The 19,418-nt window shown below is 43.5% G+C and overlaps 1 protein-coding gene across 8 annotated transcripts in view; it reads right to left on the reverse strand.

The window, feature by feature from the left end:
* The window catches only part of ITGB8 (integrin subunit beta 8), a 68,045-nt gene extending 63,661 nt beyond the window's left edge, over positions 1-4,384 (reverse strand). For 2 of the 8 annotated variants that reach the window (XR_009758131.1, XM_061586822.1), the window contains exon 1: positions 3,327-4,384. Coding sequence is in view for 3 of the 8 variants with exons in the window: in XM_061586822.1 (XP_061442806.1) it covers positions 3,327-3,456 (130 nt within the window). In the remaining 5 variants the exon portion in view is untranslated. Of the gene's footprint in view, positions 1-521; positions 586-2,181; positions 2,237-2,899; positions 3,000-3,034; positions 3,125-3,326 lie in introns of those variants that run through there. The other 6 variants (XM_061586820.1, XM_061586827.1, XM_061586825.1 and 3 more) reach the window with 6 other exon arrangements.
* Positions 4,385-19,418: the final 15,034 nt, after the last annotated feature.

Here is a 19,418-nt window from a genome sequence, read left to right on the forward strand (position 1 = left end):
CAATTCCACAGATAGAAGCGGTCAAGTAGGCACAAATAGGATAGGACAATTATTCAAGTAAACTGGTCCCAAGCTGTTCAGGGCTTTGTATGCTAATAGTAACAATTTGAATTTGAGCTGCTAACAAGTAAGGCAGCCAGTACAGGTTCCTGAGAAAGAGTGTAATATGCTGACAGGGTCCTACTCCTGCCAACTTAGAATGCTGCAGCACAACTGCTAACTGTAGTTTCTGAAGCAAGCAAAAGAGGAGTCCCATTTAGTGCATTACAGTAATCCAACCATGAAGTTACCAATGTCTGCACTACTGTGCAGACTGTCAGGCTATCCCAAACTAGGAACGACAACTGTCACACCAGCTGAAGCTGACAAAATGCACTCCTAGCCGCTGAGGCCACCTGGGCATCCAGTGACAAAGCTAGATTCAGAAGCACCCCCAAACTACAAACCTACTGCTTCAGACGGAGTGCAACCCCATCCAGGCCATGCAGTTGGTCAGTTTCTCAGACACGGGAAACACTCACCCACAGCACCTCTGTCTTGCCAGGATTCAAGCTCAGTTTATTTTCCCTCAGCCAGTCCACCACTACATCCCGCCACAGAAATAGAGCAGAGTGTCATCATCATACTGATGGCACCTTGCCCCAAAATGCCTAATGAGCGCTTCCAAAGGCTTCATATAGATATTAAATAGCACTGGGGTTAAATAGTGCCCTGCCAGGGGGCATTCAGCTATCAGAAGTTAATCTTGTTTGGAGCGTCCTGCTTCTAGGGTCAGTAGGATCAGATAACACGGTACTAAAGAGGACCTAAATATTTGATGATTCCCTTGATTAGTACAAAGGTCTTTGCATCTAAGGTCTCTTACACACAATATACTATCACAAACTTAAGCTGACTCAACAATCTCTCTCTCTCCCCATCCCCACCCCAGACTTAGGAGGTGCCAAGTTGACTACACAGGTCAAGAATTAAAAGTAACCGAATCTTAAATTAGTTCCTAAATCTGAGACTCAGACATAACTGAACCCTTTTTGATTACTCATGCAAACCAGAACCTAAGGTGCATTTTACTAAGCTGTAAGGCAACGTGAATAGATCACTATTCAATGCAGATGCACTCAAGAGCTCCCCCGCTTGCAATAGCTTCTGTGTTTCAGGAACATCCCCCTGCGAAATCAACACATGCACTCCTTGCGCAAGTCAGGATTCTCCACTGACATAATTAGGGAAGCCTATACATATGCCAGATGTGTGTGGACATCTGAGATCTCTAGACTGGGTGTTTGGGTTATCTGTATTTCTTCATGGTTTCTAATGCACAGAATGCATTTCAATTGTTCTTTCATTTCTCTCCTGAAGAAACAGATCTGTCTGAAAGACAATGATTTGCCCAAAGCAACCTAGTGAATGTCACAGCTGACCAAGATTATAAACATACGTCCCCTTATGTCCAGAGACCCTGTATTGCATCATATTGACATATAAAACATAATATGCAACTTCTCAGATAGCAATTTAGGATTATCATGGCCTTGGCAAACAGAGCTACTAACAAATGTAACTTAAGTCATGCAGGTGCCCAACACAACTTATACCATTTCCTAGCCCTTGTCTTGATAGCTACAAGAGCCTGTTTACATGGGGTTACTGGTGCTTATGTGTCAGCTGGAGGTCAGAGAAATCGTTTTTAAAGATGTGCTTAAGGAACTGATCTGTAGCTAGGCCACATGTTCTAAAATATGTGTGTGTGTCACCAGTGCTGGTCTGTGAACTACTGAGATTTAAATTGCTTTTCTGTCCTGCCTGGCAACAAAATGCTGTGTAATCTGAAGGTTGTGTATTCTTATTAACAAGAATTGATCCAATACATATATATTTTCCATCTCTGGAGCTTAAATAGGAACCACTGTTTCTTCAGAACTCCACCCAACTTTTTATTATGATTCTTCCTTTATTATTATTATTTTATTTTATTTTTCAGGGAGGGGAAGAAAAAAAACAATGAAACACCCACTCATTTGATTTTGAGATTTTGGCTCAGCAATGGGGTAAATACATCTAATGGAAAAATCTAACACGCTTGTCCTGTTTACAGCTGTTCTGCTAGGCTTCATTCTGTCCAGTGAGAGAATAGCTGTACACTTTCCATTGAAAGATTACTTCTCAGCATGCTACACTTACAAGAAGAGCAAAGAGATGTCTGCATTGATCATTTTGCCCAATTATTCTCTCTGCAGTGTCACAAGCATCTGTTAAAACAACAAAGAATAATGTGACACTTTAAAAACTAACCATTTTATCCTGGCATAAGCTTTCATGGACTTTGAATCTACTTCATTGGATGTGTGAAAGATTATCTTCAGTTAGGAGGCTTACATATACATAGGTGGAGAGCGACTAAATTGGAAACGGGTGGGATCCAATGTAAAAATTACAGTCTGGGACAACTCAATTAAAATGAGTTGCAAAATAGCCATGATGATCCTTCCACAAGGGCAAACATTAGCAATAAAACACAATTGTCTTAGTTTTTGCATGCTAATTGGCATCTGTAGTAGGATAGTCACACATGGAGAGCATTAAGCTGCATACAGTTAAGGGAAGGGCCATAGTTCAGCAGTAGAGCACATGCTTTGCATGTAAAAGACTGGGAAACAATCCTATCTGAAACCTGGACAGCTACCGCCAGCCAGTTTAGACAATACTGACAGTGATGGCCTAAAGGTCTTATTCAGTATAAGCCAGCTTCCTAAGGTCCTATGGTAGTGGAATCAGCTCCGCGTGAAAGATGCTGCAGCCATTTGACCCACAAGCGGAATATTTTAACTCAATATTAATATTAACAATGGCTTAACAGTGGTCATAAGATGTATTAGGAATTAGCTCCCTCACTACTTACAATTTTTCTCCCCATGAGAAACTCCAAAATCCACAGTTCAGCAATACCAGTATTAAGACCAACCAAAACGAGTCTCCCCAAGAGGTGCACTAAAGGTCATTCCCGAGGTCCCCCTCTTCTCAAATTTCTACTTACATATAAAAATAGTTTCTCGTTTGTCCCGACTGCAAGCGGATTCTACCGACTGAAATGGAACTTAGGGCTGCATCCTGGCCACACTCACTAGCAATTAAGCCCACTTAACTCCGTAGGCAGGCTCTCTTTCCCATAAGCCTATCTAAGGTATGCTTACTCAGGAGGAAGCCCCACTGGGTTTCTAAAGGGGCTCACTCCCAGGTAAGTGCGGACAGGATTGCAGCCAGAGTCAGGTGTATCTTGAAAAGTGTGTGTGTGATTATTCCGCAAGGAAGACCAAGACCAAACTTACGGCTCTGGCACAAGCCCGGCACAACCGCAGCGAGCAGACGGACTAGCCACAGGACTGGGCCAGCACCTCGCTGGCCCTTTTGCAAAGAGACGAGCCCAACCGTCAGGAAAGCCAAGAGTGGAATCCACATAATGCAAAGTAGGCAGCGCTTCTCCCCGCAATCGGGGGTCAACAAGGCTCTCGGCAGAGAGGCTCGCGGCTGCGGCTGGGTCTTTTTTACCCCCACAAAGCCAACGACGAAGGAGGCACGACGGGCGGCGGGAACAACAGCCACCGCCGCGCAGGTAAGAAGCCCAGGAGAAGCGGCGACAGCAGCAGCAGCGCCACCGCATGTCAGGGCGAGCGCGGCCACCCCTCCGCCGAGCCTAGAGCAACGCGGCGAGGACAGGAGGAGCGACGAACTTCTTTTCCAGCGAGACTCTCCATCCGCCTCGGCCCCCCACTCGGCTTGCCCACAGAGCCGCCGCCGCCGCCGCCGCTGCACAGCGGCTGCTCACAAAAGGGCTTTTGTCTCGCCCGCTCCTTGGCAACGGGGGAGAGGCAACAGTTCCCAGCAGAGAAGTACAAAAAAAGAAGAGAAGGCAAAGGAACGTCGAAAGGCTGTTTCTCTCCTCGGAGGGCTCCCCCTCGCCGCCTGTGATTCGAGGCGGCTTTGGCTCCACTTGCGCGGGTGCGTGGGCACCTAAGCGGCTGAGGGCGCGCTTGGCGTTGGAGCGTACCGCCGGGGCTTCCCGCACCCTGCCTCGCCCCCCCCCCTTCGTCCTGCCTCCAGGCGTCAATCTCAGCGCGCGATGCTGCGGGGCAGGTTACAAAGAGAAGGAGGGAGGGGAGACGCGTGTTGTGTAGGTGGGAGGCGGGGGCGGAGCGTGGAGAGCCGTCGCGCAGACCTTTCTTTGTTCTGCCTTGGTCGGAATCGCCGGCTCGCGCTGCTGGCTCTATTGTTTCCGACGGGAATGTGCCTCCGGGGGCGGGGGGCGCCTGCAGAGCGGCGAGCGGCAAACCGTGCTCCTCCCCCTCCTCTCCTCTCCCGCGCCATGGCTTGACAGTCAACCCACGCTTTCTGTTCTATGAGGTCAGTCGGACCCCAAAGCTACTCAAAGGGCTAGTACACTGATCCATAAGAGTCAGAAACCAGCGGGGAAATTTAAGGGGACAGTTTTCTTTCTTTCTTTCTTTCTTTCTTTCTTTCTTTCTTTCTTTCTTTCTTTCACTTAAGTCTCTCCAAAACTTGGAAAAAATAAAGGGAATGACCACCAACCAGAAATTCAGCGGAGGATGCCATAATAAAATGTGTTCGTCTTTGAGGTGACACAAGACTCTTTGCTGTTTTTGCTGCAAAAAGACTAACACGGCTGCCCCTCTGAAACCTGAGAACGTGTGTCTCAACATGCACGCACTGTTGATGAAACTGCACCTGTTGAATCCCGGCCTGCCGTGCTGCCGCTGAAGCAGCACCGAACAAAGGCTAAGGCTGCAATCCAATACACAGTTACCTGGGAGTAAATCTCACTGAACTCAGTGGAGCTTACTTCTGAGTAGACATGTATTGGATTGCAGCCTAAACTGACAATTTCAGGGGACCAGTAGTTAATCTGACATGTGGGGCTGCAATCCAATACAAGTCTACTCAAAAGTAAGCTCCATTGGGTTCAGTAGGACTTACTCCCAGGTAAATTTGTATTGGATTGCAGCCTAAATTGCAGGATCTTCTTAACCCTATCTGAAAAGCCTTTCTATACACCCATAAATGTGGAAGCAGGAGGGAATGGTTGGAAGATCCTGAATGGCTGCATTCTGCACTTTATTAAAAAGGCGACCCTTGTTATTAATCATTTGCAATTCTGAGGCAGAATCTTGTCCTGACACAGACAGCCGGTTCTGAAGCAAAGCCCTGGGTGGGTCTTCTGCTGAGCTTCTGTTCATTTGCTTGGATTTCTCCTCCCTTGGTTTCCAGTTTTCGATCCTTGTTGTATGCTTCTTTGGAGTACCTCCTCTGAAATTGAGGCTGCCACAATCCTGACATGACTGACAGGAAAGCGAAATACTCTCAGTGCCAGGCTAGCGAGGAAGCCCAAAATGAACTGACACTCATGCTGCATACATTATTTTAGGGCAGGCAGAGATGGGAAGTGGGAAGCATGAAAAAGGCACGCTGCTAGGAATCTATTTGGAGCGATTGTTTCATGCTGCTTTGTGGGAAGGCTGGCCTCACTCTTACATCACTCAAAGTCTTAGGAGCGTTTTTTTTTATAAACACAGCACTGGATTTGTTTGAAAACAATGTAGACTATTCATCTAGCAGAGCAATTGTTCATGCTAAACTGTTGCAATTGTTTGAGTCTTTGCTCTCTTGCTGGGAGAATGCAGTGGAAAAAAGGGAATGTGCAGGGAGTGAAGCACCCACAACTCCTTGCTGTCAGTTCCTCCCATAGGACTTTTCAAGCTGCCTGCTACTGAATCAGACTGAGGGCTGATTAAACCCAGGGTTGTTTCCTAAGAATCTCCAGGGCTTTCCCAAGCCTGCTACTTGAGATTCTATTTAACTGGAGATTCTAGGGATTGACCTGGGTGTTGCAGCATGCAAAACATATGCGCTACTGCTTGAGCTATTTGGTAAATTTAAGCAAGTGTACTCAGAAAAAACTCCCACTAAGTTTTCTGAGGCTCATTTCCAGCTAAGTGTGTATGGGATTGCTTCCTTAACCTTGCCTGGCAAGGTTAGCTCATGCTAAATACAGGCTGTTGAAGTAAATCCCATTGAGTTTAATGGGGCCTCTATAGGATGTGTTTTAAGACATAATTGTTGTATACAACATGGGCCACTTATGGATTGTTGCTGTTTCACAGGTTAGATGCAATTGCATACCTGCAAATGCAGGTTGTGTGGCACTGTTGTGCAAGAAACCCACTTCCCCCCCTCATGGGAGTTTTGGCAGTGAGGAAAGTGATGGGGAAATGCAGTGGAAAGTGTGGGGTGACTTTTGCTTGACATGAGGTCAAATAACCTCCCTGCGAATAAACCAGAATGAATGCTCAGTACACAGTGGATGACACATAACCTCCCTGGAAACTTTGCACAAACAAATCGGGATGAATGCTGAGTAAACAAGCTGTCTGGAAGCCACCATAATTACAGTACTATTTTTAATGGTTTTTTTTAAAGTTTTTAAATTTGTATATTTGTTTTTAAATGTTGTAAACTGCCCAGAGAGCTTCGGCTATGGGGCAGTATACAAATGTAATTAATAATAATCATAATAATAATGCTTGTTTCAAGTATCCTCATAATTGTCCTCTTAATTATAATTTGCAGATAAACAAATGAAGATTAGATATAATTCATTTCCAAGAGGGGCACTCCCTTCTGGGCAACCTTCTAGGGTTTACACATTGGGTGGGCGGGGCCAGAGGCAAAAGTGGGTGGATCAATGAGTATATTTATTATTTAATGTATATCCTGTCCTTCTTCCCAGCAGGAGCCCTGGAAGGCATATAAATTTTACCTTTAGCCTACTGCACACTCTCACATACCCTTCTCTGTCCTCCATTCAGGCAAGCAAGAGGCATGATCAGAGTTCAAAGACACAAGGCAAAAATACTCAAGGAGGGTGCGACTGGGGGCAAGATGCTGTTGACCTAGGAAGAGTCCCGAGGGCCATATAGAGAGGCATGGAGGGCCACGTCCGAGCCCAGAGCCTGAGGTTCCCCACCTCCGTCTTATGTAATAACCACAGGTCAATATAAGAACAAAAACTGAAAGTTATAGATCATATACACATTGTTGCCAGATCCTCTGTACCCTCTTACACATTAAGCCAGAGAGTGAGTCTTTTCATGAAAGTTGGTAAATGGCCATGAACTCTTTCCCACCCACTCTAAGTGAGTAATAAATCTTTTCCCTTCACTCTCCCTTTCATTTCCCAGAGTACTATTCAGGTTGTCTAATGATTTTTTTTCTTTTACCCAAGGGTGCCTTGTCACCAGTGGTGATGCATCCTATTTGGTGAGTAATGCTTTCGCCTTCATCTCCAGTATTATCATTCTTTAATATTTCAGTGTTTGATTTGGACTGTCTCAGATTAAGAATAAAAAAGAAAGAGCTACACCCACAGATATGCCAGCCAGCAGCTCTTCTGGGTTTCACTCTTTCCGTTGTTCTCCCAGTGACCAAAGAGTAAACAGAAGGGCTCAAAGGTTACTGGTTTCATCTGAGTGAATGGAAAGTACCTTCATTTCAGGCCAAGGCAAGGTTAGGAAACCCCCTCCCTTTCTTTTCAGGTATGCTATTTGATTATTAATTTACTAACATCAAAACTTATGAAGTGCATCACATTTTATTAGAGGACAGCACTAGAAAAGACAATAATACTGGGGGAAACAGAAGGGAATAGAACAAGAGGAAGACCAAACAAGATGGATCGATTCCATTAAGGAAGCCACAGACCTGAACTTATAAGATCTGAACAGGGTGGTTCATGACAGATGCTGTTGGAGGTCACTGATTCATAGGGTTGCCATAAGTCATAATCGACTTGAAGGCATATAACAACTACTACTATCTGGTGTGCTTTCATCATGATAGAAAGCCTGTTGTCATGAATATGGTAAGTGGTAACATATTCAGCGCACATAACCCAAACTGTCCCTATTTTACCCTAACCCCAAAATACAAGGATTATGCTATAGACCAACCTTGGCCATCCTGGTGCCCTCCAGATGTTTTGGACTCCTACGGGGAGGAAGGGCAGGATATAAATCTGATAATGATGATGATGATGATGATGTTTTGGACTACATCTCCGATCACCTGGCTGGGGTTAATAGGTGACATAGTCCAAAACATCTGGAAGGCACCAGGGTGGCCAAGGCTAATACAGATTATTTGTTTCCCTCCCCCCTTCAATTTTGATATACTGAATTGCACAGCTCTTTGAAAGGGCAGAATCATTAAGAAGAAACAAACAAAACCCAGCACCAACATGATATTAGTTTATTTACGCATTTTATTTTTTTAACTGAAGTTTTTCTATTTCAACTTTTGAACAATGCAATTAAAGTAACCTGCAAACAAAAAAACTGAAAAGGCAAGTCAGAATTGAGAAGGGAGACATAAGTTATTTTGATGATATAAATTGGGGCAGGGCTGCTCATGGGTAACCTTCCAGGGGCCACCCCACAGGACAGTGCTGAGTGGGACCAAAGGCAAAACGTAAGCAGAGCAGCAGATGATGCTCTTACCTTTGTGCAGTAGGGTGTATTTCAGCAATGCAAACATACACACAACATCTCTTCATCCTGGCAAGCAAGAGTCATTATTCCAGTTCAAGACACATTTCAGCCAAGCAAAAGCACCTGAGAGTGCCGAGCAGGCCTGATGTGGGGCGTGGCCTGGGGAAAGAGTCCTGAGGGCCAGAGAGAGAGGCCCACATTCAGTCCCCATTGTTAATTTTTTAAATGGTTAATACAGATATAATGGACTACTGACTTACTGTATTACATCTGAATCCTGATGCATTTCTCTCTGAGCAAGACAGAAACATTGATGTGCCTATGATTTCTTGAGAAAACTAGCTCCAAAAGGAGCTACTGACTCCTACAACAATCATAGATAATTTCAATTATTTCTTTCAGCAGTGAGGGCTTTTATGACCATGTTCAATCTCTGCTATTGTTGAGGCTGTTTATTTCTTTTTATTGTAAACTGCCGAGGGCCCTTCAGAAAGGTGGGACAGAAATCTCCATGAAAGAAAAATCATATAACTTGTGTTTCAAGACAGAAATATGCTCCTTTACCCAGCACATACATATTTGGCAGACCTAGAGAATCTCTTTCTTTAATTTCAAGTGGGATAGCTGCCATCTGTCCGATCTTTAAAAATACACTCTGGCCCCAATCCAAAGAAAGTTAGTCATGCTTAAATCCCATTGAAATCACTGGGAGAAGTTATTTGCAGCTAACGTGAAGCCTATCAACCTGAACAGGACTTGAGCTTGACTGAGACAGCAGTTAATTAGTGTTTGGACTCTTATTGGTGTCAGACCTGCTCCTCATTACTCCTGTAATACCTTTGATACATAAGGCTTATGTGGGCATTCCCATCTTGTGCAGTTAACATTCACATGATGGGGAGTGCAGGCTTTCACTCACTGGCCTTACCATCTTAAAATGGAAATGGACTCCCTTCAAGTCGATCCCGACTTATGGTGACCCTATGAATAGGGATTTCATGGTAAGCAGTATTCAGAGGGGGGTTACCATTGCCTCCCTCTGAGGCTAGTTCTCCCCAGCTGGCTAGGGCCTGCTCAGCTTGCCATGGCTGCACAAGCCAGCCCCTTGCTTGTCCAGCAACTGTCAGCTGGGGGCAACTGGGCTCCTGGGGACTATGCAGCTTGCCCGCAGCTGCACAGGTGGCAGGACACGTAACCTCTGAGCCACTCACTGTGGGGGTGATCTTTAGCTGGCCCTTGACACCCAGGAGACACAAGCGGGGATTTGAACTCACAGACTCTGGACTCCCAGCCAGGCTCTCTTTCCCACTGTGCTATACTAGCCCCTACCATCAGAATTGCCTCAGAATTGGAGAGGCACATCTGTAGAAGGGAGCCTGCCGGATATACATAGACTTCCCACTTGATATGGAACCTGGATCATGTAGGATTACATATCAGAGGTGGAGTCTACAGAGATAGATATGGTTCTCTTCTACAGATGTGTTGTCTTCCCCGCCCCAAGCATGTGGACAGTGAGGTGGGGCGTGCCTCCTTTCTCCTCCATGTAATTGTTAATTGAATAGTTTAAGAGCTAAATTCTTAGCTGCATATAGTTATTTTGCTCTGCAAATAGGTTTCAGTGGTTGTGCTTCCTCACTGATTTTGGCATACTGTTATCTGGATGATATCGGCCAATCTGTGAGCTCTGGATGATGGGTATTACCTTGAAGCAAGAAGATGGTCTAATGGATTTTTTTTAAATCCTTTTTACCTCTTTTATTCTTCTATGCGTATTTGAGAATGTCTCATATTTTTATTTGAACTTTTAACCTGGACTCATTGTGACTCAAGGTGTTGTTTGTTAGTTATTTGGTTTCAATATTTATATCCTGCCCTTTGCCAAAAGGTCACAAGGTGGGTGTATATGTAAAATAGAAAACCAAAACACCACAAAGATTTTTAAAAAATCAGTTAAAATATCAGTTCATTCAATTAAATTTCTTTCCATATCTGAGAACAATATAAACAATATTAACATGATCATATTTCTATTAGTCAAAGACCCAGTGAATTAAAAATGTTAAAATAAAAATACAAAAAATGAATGCAGGGGGCGTGGCTACTGCATGTGTTGGCAGCTGGGGTGGGGCTAGGACACTTGGCTGTCTCATGAGTTCTTTTAATGTGTAAATGGTCTTCTGAACCCCTTTCTTCTAATGGTCAAAGCAGATCTTTGTGTGGAAAGAAGTAGCAAATGGCAGGTGTACCTGTACATTTCCATTTCCTTCCTCTTCTCGTAATGTGCCCAATGGGACCTTCTGCATCTTTCCAATAGGGAGATGACTGAGCTATGCATGCATCTGGAGCCTGCACATCTCTCCTAGCAGGTCAAAGAGTTCTCTTTTCACAGATTATGAGAAGTGACACAAAGCGGCAGCATGAGTATACTTATGCATCTTTTACTGCTCTTTGAAACGTGCAAAGTGGCTCAAAGATAACTTTTATTTCACAAAGCACAGTTTAGACCCAATTACAGCAGCAGTGAGGAGATCACTATTTGCCATCTGGTTCCACATTGCAGGATCCATATGGAGGAAGCTTATAGGCAAGACAAATGCTATGGGCCTTTTCTATTCTAGTATCACCCTCTTTGGGAGTTGGAGGATGCCTGCATGGAACAGAACCGTGAAACTGACTTTGCCCATGTGGTTCCTCCATCTTTTTACCTATCTTACTTTAATTTTGATAAAAATTTATGTCTACTTGTTTTAATTTTTGATTTTATTGATATTTTTAATTATTATTATTATATTGTTTTATTTAAACCACTTAGAAGTTTTGTTGATTAAGCAATATATAAATCTTGTGAAGCAAATAAAATAACAAATGTTAATGTTATCAGAGCTACATGGGACTGAACCATACTGAAGTGATTCCCACAATGGCATAATGACAACTGAATCCAAGTGTAAATTCTGCTGTCTTTAAATCTATTGGGGAAAACCTAGTGTTCCCAGGTATCAGGGTAGCCAATAATCTTTTTTCATTCCCTTTCTAAAAACATGCCTCAGTCAAGAACTTTAAACAAGTTGTAGTATCTTCATTATGCTAAAATAATCTCCTGCTCAACAACAGCCACCGTCGCCGCATCCTCCTCCTCCTCCTGCTCCATGCAAGGTCCAGGTCCTCGCTGCCGCTTCTCGGCGTGGGGGCTCCTGCTCAACAACAGCCCGGTGTGGGGCTTCCTGGTGTGGGGGCCTCCTGCCCAACAACAGTCTGGTGTGAGGCCTGTTGCGCAGGGCCTCCCGGCGTGGGGCCTCTTGCTCGACAACAGCGCTGCTGCCGCCGTGTCCTTCTCCTCCTCCTGCTCCAGGCAAGGCCCAGGTCCCAGGTCCCAAGCTCCCGCAGCCATCCCCGACATAAACCATGAACGGCAGCAGCAGCAGAAGCCCAGGGAGCAGCAGCTGAGCGACCCTGAGGACATGGAGAGGAAGACAACAGCTTCGCTGTAACAAATGCCTGTCGCCCTTCTGCCTCTCGGGAGCTGCCGCCCCCGCTAACACCACCTCCTCTTTCTTGGCAGTGCCGATAATAATAATGTTATTTGTTATTTAATTTTATTTGTTATTATAATGTTATTTGTTATTTAATTTAATCTTTGTAAATTGTATTGTTTTTAAATGTATTTTTATTATATTTTTATATTGTATTTTTATTATATTTTTATATTGTATTTTTGTACCTGTGGTTATTTTTCTTTGTAAGCCGCCTTGAGGGCCTTTGGCCAAAGGGCGGGGTATAAATACAATTAAATAACAACAACCACAACAACCACAACAACAACAATAATAAATCTGTTGTGGCCATGAGGATTTTTGGGCAAACATTTTTGGAAGTGTCTAGTAGTGTTAGAGCCAAACCCTGGACATATTAGAACAGGGGTGGGCAGACTTCAGACTTATTGAATCTACTTTGATTTATTTTATTTGCTAGAACCTCAAGGTCCACTAGGTGTAAAATAGCAGCTGGATGCTGCATGACACCTCAAAAGTAAGTACCACTGGAAGGGCCAACCCCAGGTATGCCAGGGCCCTTGGGCACCAGTCTGCCCTGGGCCCTGGCACACACATGCATGCCCCACCTACCTATCTACCTACCAGGTGGGCGGAGGAGCGGGAGGTTGGGCAAGCGAGCTGGTGGGGACAGAGTGGGCACGTGGGCAGGCTGGTGGGGGGACAGCGAGTGGGCAGGGGAGAGTGAGCGGGCGTGAGTGGGCTGGCAAGCAGGTGGGCAGCAGCTTGCCTGTGGAAGGGGAGCGCTACTCCTCCATCACAACGAGGGGCCCTCAGGATGGCAGGTGGGCAGGACGGCGGGCGAGCAGGGGGAGAGTGCGATTGAGGGAGCCGGCAGGGGCAGAGGGTGAGAGAACGAGCGGAGGGTGGGTGTGGAGGAGAGCGAGTGAGTGGGCAGCTCCCTCCCTGCGATCTGCGGCAGGAAGCCTGCCACGGAAGCGAAGCGCTGCTCCCGCACCATAACGAGGGGCCCTTCAGGGGCCCCTGTGGGCCACGGGGCCCTTGGCCAGGGCCCCACCTGGCCACCCTTTGGAGCCAGCACTGCCCACTGACATCAGTGAGATTTACTCCCAGGTAAGTGGGTTAGGATCTCAGTCTTAAATTCTAATAATGGCCAGAAGTTCTGTGCCAGGAACTGGTCAAAAGCAACCAGTTTACTCATATTTTAAGGAAGGTACACTTAGGTTGAAAGATAAGTGATTAGCACAAAGCCAGCCATTGCAGACATTTTATTTTACTTGCACCTTAGGTTGCTACATTTAAACTTTTAGGAGTCAGAAACCCTTGACAGTCTACTACAGAACATCTGGAGATCTACCTGCAGATCCCAGCCTACCTTTCTCCCCACCCTTGTCTCAAATTATCCTTCTTTTCTAATGATTGGTATGCATATCTTTCTCCATAAACCTTTACCCCCTTGGAAATATATAAAATTGAATTGTTTTTAACCAGACCCTCAAAATTTCCTGAATTTTACCCAGACACTAGTCACAATGACTGCTTTGTAAACTGGACTTTGGGGAATATAGGAAAATATTAGGGGTGTACACCAACCACAAGATTTAAGTAGGGCCTGATGTAGTGCTTCATAAAACAGCCCTCCTCAATGCCAGGGTCTTTCTGGGCTTCCTGATTTGGCTTGGTATCTGTTTGAGATTGTTTTATACTCCCTCTACTCTTTTCACCTTTGGCTGTAATTTATTTTGACATAAGTAGATAAAACTTGAAGGCATGCTAGTCCATGCTAGTGGATAAAATATGCCAAATTACATGCATATAGGTTTAGGGACTTTTGTATAGGGTGCCTTTAAAGTTTGATTTTTTTAAAATGGAAGCTATAACTTTTTAATATTTTTGTACAGAATTAGATTAAATTTTCAGGCAAGGTAATCTCTCCTGAGGGTATGATTCCTGCCAAATTTCAGAAGGATAGCTGGAGTAGTTTTCCTACAAGGGCAGCTATTACAGATTTAGATGGGGGGAAAGGAATCACTGAATTTCCCCTGATGTTTTGTGGGCAACTGGATAAGAAAGTTGCCAAACTGAAGACAGACAGTTTTTTTAAGGTTGATTTTTGGGTGGGAGGAACTAAAACAATTTTACTTTCTACTTTGCCAGTCTGGGCTCCTACTGGGAGAAAGGGCAGGATATAAATCTAATAAATAAATAAATAACAAAACAAGTCTCCCTGATTATAAGCTTGTCACAACAGAACTCAACCCTCCACTCTTTCCTACTCTGATGCTTGGTCTTCCTTCTTTCATCATTCCACCTTAGCATTATGGTAAACTGAAAGACATTACTTTTGCTTTCAGCAGATGCTTGTTTCAATATCTGGATGGCTGCAGTGCCATAAAGTGCTTCAGGGTCTCTGCTTTGACTCGTGCTGCATTGTAAAGATCCTGCTTCACCTCCAAAAAGTCTGAAATCCATCTGAGAGATCATGCTTCTCCTTAGGATTTGGGATCCATCCAGATCTAATGTACACTCAAAGCAAATACCTTCCTGGCCAAACCCATTCCAGTTGTTGGTGTGTTTTTTTACCATTACATAGGAATATTATGATGGTCTAAGAATGTAATGAAAATACAGTAATGATTGTATTTAGCAACATTACTATCCAAAATAATTCCCATTTGTTCCCATTGGTTCTATGTAGTGCAATATTCTTCTCATGCATGTTTCACATAATTGAGCCAAGGAAGCAAGTGGATCTTTGAATTATGCAGAATATCTCCATATACAGTAAAAGCGCTGCATTTCCCCCTATTGTTCTAGCACCTTTTCAGATCAAAATTAAGAACAGGCCTGTGTAAGCTGCACAGTCAAGAGTTTTGTTTGTGCAGCTGTTGCATGCAGATTATTGACCACGACATGGCGGGTATGACAAGGAACAGGCCACAGCAATGTCTTAAGTCCCCTTGCTTAATGTGATGCTACACCTGGATTACGTAACAAGCAAACCTTTCATATAATCCCATTAGATTTACATGCAGAGTGTATTTTATGGATCTTTTTATACTTTTGACAGATGCATATTGTAACACCTGTACAGCTTCAACCTAAAATTTCTGTTGCACCCAGAGCTCATTTCTCCCATGATTTTCAGATTTGTCCTTGGTTCCAGATTTGCCCTCCATTCCTTTATTCGGTTCCTTTTACTAGTCTATTCCATCTTCTTTCATACTGAGATGCAAATAGCTGCTTGAGCTGCTGCAGTTACCAGTACCATTCTGAGCCAGGCAAAAAGAAGAGAGTCATCTGGTACTGTCCCTTCCTAAGTAAACCACATGCTCAGCCCCATTTAGTATAGATCAAAGGTGGTACATGGTTGTACCAGGCAGTGTAGCTCCAAAGAGACCTCCAGCAGAGCAGCGAGCTTAAGGTTATTAGCGTTAGATTGTTAAATTGCTACTAAACTTTAGAATGAGATGCTGAAAACATTAGGGGCCAGAGATAACATACTTTTAAAAGGGGGAGAGTGGGGGGGGCAGAAAGTATATGGGAGCAGAAGACAATAGAAAGTCCAAACAAACTGAGAGGAAGGATGATGGAGAGTGAGAGCTAGAGAGAAGAGAGTGACACTCCTTTCTTTAACAAGGCATTTATTAATATCATTTATATAGCTTCATCACTGTGCATAGTACAGTGCAGAGTAGAAAAGGACAGGTCCCTGCCCTGAGGAGCTTGCAATCTAACACAGCACAGCTCAATCAAACACAATCCACATAGAAGAAAAAAACAGAGGAAGGGGTACACATGGAAGCAATAGGTGGTTCTTTCCATTACAGGTATTTAGGCTTATTTATGGAATTGCAGCAGGGCATTGGAGTGTTTTATTAGAGTGTTGTGCCAAAGGTATCACCAGAAAGGTAGATTTTAAGGTGGGATCTGGTGGCATCACACAGCTCTGACTTTTACATATTACTACTTCCTCGTCCTCATTTCTATCCTATTATCACTTGCACACTTGGTGCATGTGAGATGCTCTCATTATGTACAGATCATACAGGAAGCTTGCCGCCCTGGGATCCCGCTGGGAGAAAGGGTGGGATATAAGTCAAATAATAAATAAATAAATATCCTGTGGTAGGCTGTTCCAAGGAGCCTAGTTTCCCCCCCCCCAAAGTTTCTGGGCAATTTTAATATGAGGATTTTCCCACAAGGTAAGATCTTCATTGGCAAATGGATCAAAATGTAGTTGATAGCTTAGATTGCTACCATTCTTATGGAAATAGTTAGGTTTTATATGGATCTTAATATCACTCATCCTCTTTGGTGGGGTCACTCTTGCTTTTCCCAAGTATGTCCATAGGGAGTTCCATTCCTGAGTCAAATATGACATTTTCCCATATTGGGTTAACAGGAAGATGCTGTGGTATTTATGGGGGTGGAAGAAATCAAAACGTCCTTCATCCCATGTCTGGCTAAGCTAATTCACGTCCACTGCTTCTTCATACAAATGATTTGGAAACACTTTTGATGAAGGGAAAGTACAAAATGTTCTGATGGCTAGTAGAGAGAGATAAGGACTCCTTTGCTGATTCCTGTGCATCAACAGGCCTTTGAAATGCACTATCTCTCAGGCTACACAAGAGGAAAATTGAAAAAAGCAAATATTTTAAGGCCACTAGTTCTCATGTGACAAATATTTTACACAGATATGGCTTCAGTATGGGGAAATAACATGTGGGTGGATTGTGTACACAGTCATTTGTGATGTATGAGTGTGTATCTGTGCATGCTTTAGGGTGGTAAAAATAAAAAGAGATAGTGAAGAGCTTTAAAAAGACCTCTCCAAACTGGGAGAATACAAATTAAAAGGCAATTAAATATAAACAAAGGTAAAGTGATGCACATTGGGGCAGTCATTATCATCATCATCATCCAGGAAAGAGGTCTTGGGGTCATGAATCATAGCTTGATGTATCAACCCATTGTGTAGCTGTTGTGAAAAAGGTGAATTCCATGTTGAGGATCATTAGGAAAGGAATCAAAGCTAAAACTGCCACTATTCAACGAAGTCCTACTAGACAAAGAAATTTGTGATGCAACCACACTTAAGAAGCTGCCATGTAATGAGTTTGACCATGGGTCCATCTAGGTCAGTGTTCTCTATTTAGACTGGCAGTAACTCCTCATGTTTCAGACATGATTCTTTTCCTAGCCATACCTGGAGATGCAAGGAATTGAACATGGGATCTTTTGTATACAAAGCATGTGCTCCACCACTGAGAAACAAAAATGCAAATGTTATTACACTTGGAATAGTGTTCATCATTCTGATCACCACCCATCCAACAGGATAATGCAGATCTAGAAGAGGTACAGAAAAGATCAACCAAAATGATCAAGGGGCTTGAGCAAGGAAGCATGTTAGAAGAATCTTCTCCGTGGCCAACACACTCCCCTTTCATGCTGATTGGCTCATAGGATGCTGGAGACATAGGGACTCTGCTCAGACCCAGCTCCCAAAAAAGTAAGGGGTCTGAGACACACATACCCTGAGACCCTGGGTGACCACTACACCCTTGGCTGGCACTCACAGCACTTTTATCAAGCAAATAAGTACTGGTACCACATCTTTTATAAAAAAAAAAGAGCACTTGATAGAGGTGTATAACATTAGGCATAATATAAGAAATTGGATTGGAAGAGTATCCTTCCTCCTCGTTTTATAATACAGGAACCTAAAGTAAAACAGCCACTGGAGTTTGTAAATTGGGAAAATAAGGGGATACATGAATTTAGGGATTGAATTGATAATGGGAATACGTTAATGTGGAATGAGGCAGATGTTAACAAGGAACAAGAGGCTGGACACCATCACGGTTCCAATACTTTCAGTTAAGGAATATTTGGATGGCCATTTGGGGGCCTCCATTTATGGTAAGGGAGATAACAACATGGGAAATCACAATGACATATGACAAATCAAAAGGTTTATTGGCAAAAAATAACAAATTACTTATGGACCTAAGTGATTTAGCCATTAGGTCAAGGTGGGAAAGAGATTTGAGATTTGTCATTACAGAGCTGATAGCTCAAGTTATGAAGGAGTTTTCACCTAGCTTATTGATAAGGGAAGTTCAGTGTAAACTCTTGTTATGCTGGTTTTTAACCCCTGCTAAGTTGAATAGAATATGTAGGGATATGTGCTTCGAACGCTGGAAGTGTGGGGATGTAAATTCATACTGGTTACATGTGTGGTGGAATTGTCAGTATGCCTATGAACATTGGAGGTAAATAGTGCACCAGATCACATTGATTGGAGTTATTTTCAGACTCTCCCCAATGTTGATCTTGTTTTATTGGATTGAGAAGGATATTTCTGCTGACTACAAGTCCCTAGAAAAAATACTGTTGATAGCAGCCAGAATGGTATGGACTTGGAAATGGAAAAATTCTGAAGTTCCATCTATACGTGAATGGTTATTGAAGTGTCTAGATTTGGCAGAAACGGATAAACTATAATAAGAGAAACTGAAGTTCTTACAGTGCAAAATTGGCTGAGAGGTGGTTTGGTTTTATAAACTACTGGGATATGAATTATAGAAATATGATATTTGAAATAACTTTATTTCTGTAAACAATGAATAACAACTACTACTACCTAGGAACATCCCATGAAGCTGAATGGTGGGGAATTCAGGACAGAAAAAAATAAGTTCTTCACACAGCACATAATTTAACTATGGAATCCACTACCACAAGATGTAAAGTTGTCCACTAACTTTAACAGGGGATTAGACAAATTCATGGAGGACAAAGTTATCAATGGCTACTAGTCAAAATGGCTATATTGCTTCCAGCATGAGAGGCAGTAAGCATCTGAATACCTGTTGCTGGGTAACACAAGTGGGAAAGTGCTATCGTGCCCATGTCCGGGTTTAGGATTCTGATTGGCAACTGGTTGGTCACTGTGGGGAAAAGGATACTGGACTAGATATGCATTTGGCCTGATCCAGCAGAGCTCTTCCTATGTTCCAGTGCATGGCGCCTCCGAGATGCTGTCATAATGTGCACACCATCTCATGGGTAGTGTGACAGCACATCTTGGAAGACTGCCGCAAGGTAGTCAGTTTTTCTGGAACCACCAGGCAACTGGTAATGCATGAAGAAACAGACATATTGTGCACTCATCAGTGTCTCTAGGGCAAGTGCAATTTTTTACAGTGAAGTAATAGATATGCAAGGAAATTTGTGTGTGTAAAGTAGTCTGTACGGCATGAGAATGCAAGGACTGTATCTATAAAGGGCACTATTACAACCTGTATTAACTCAGAGTGTGTTGCTATTTATGTTTTCA

This window comes from Rhineura floridana, chromosome 10, assembly GCF_030035675.1.
Source record: "Rhineura floridana isolate rRhiFlo1 chromosome 10, rRhiFlo1.hap2, whole genome shotgun sequence".
Taxonomy (NCBI): Eukaryota; Metazoa; Chordata; class Lepidosauria; order Squamata; family Rhineuridae; genus Rhineura; species Rhineura floridana.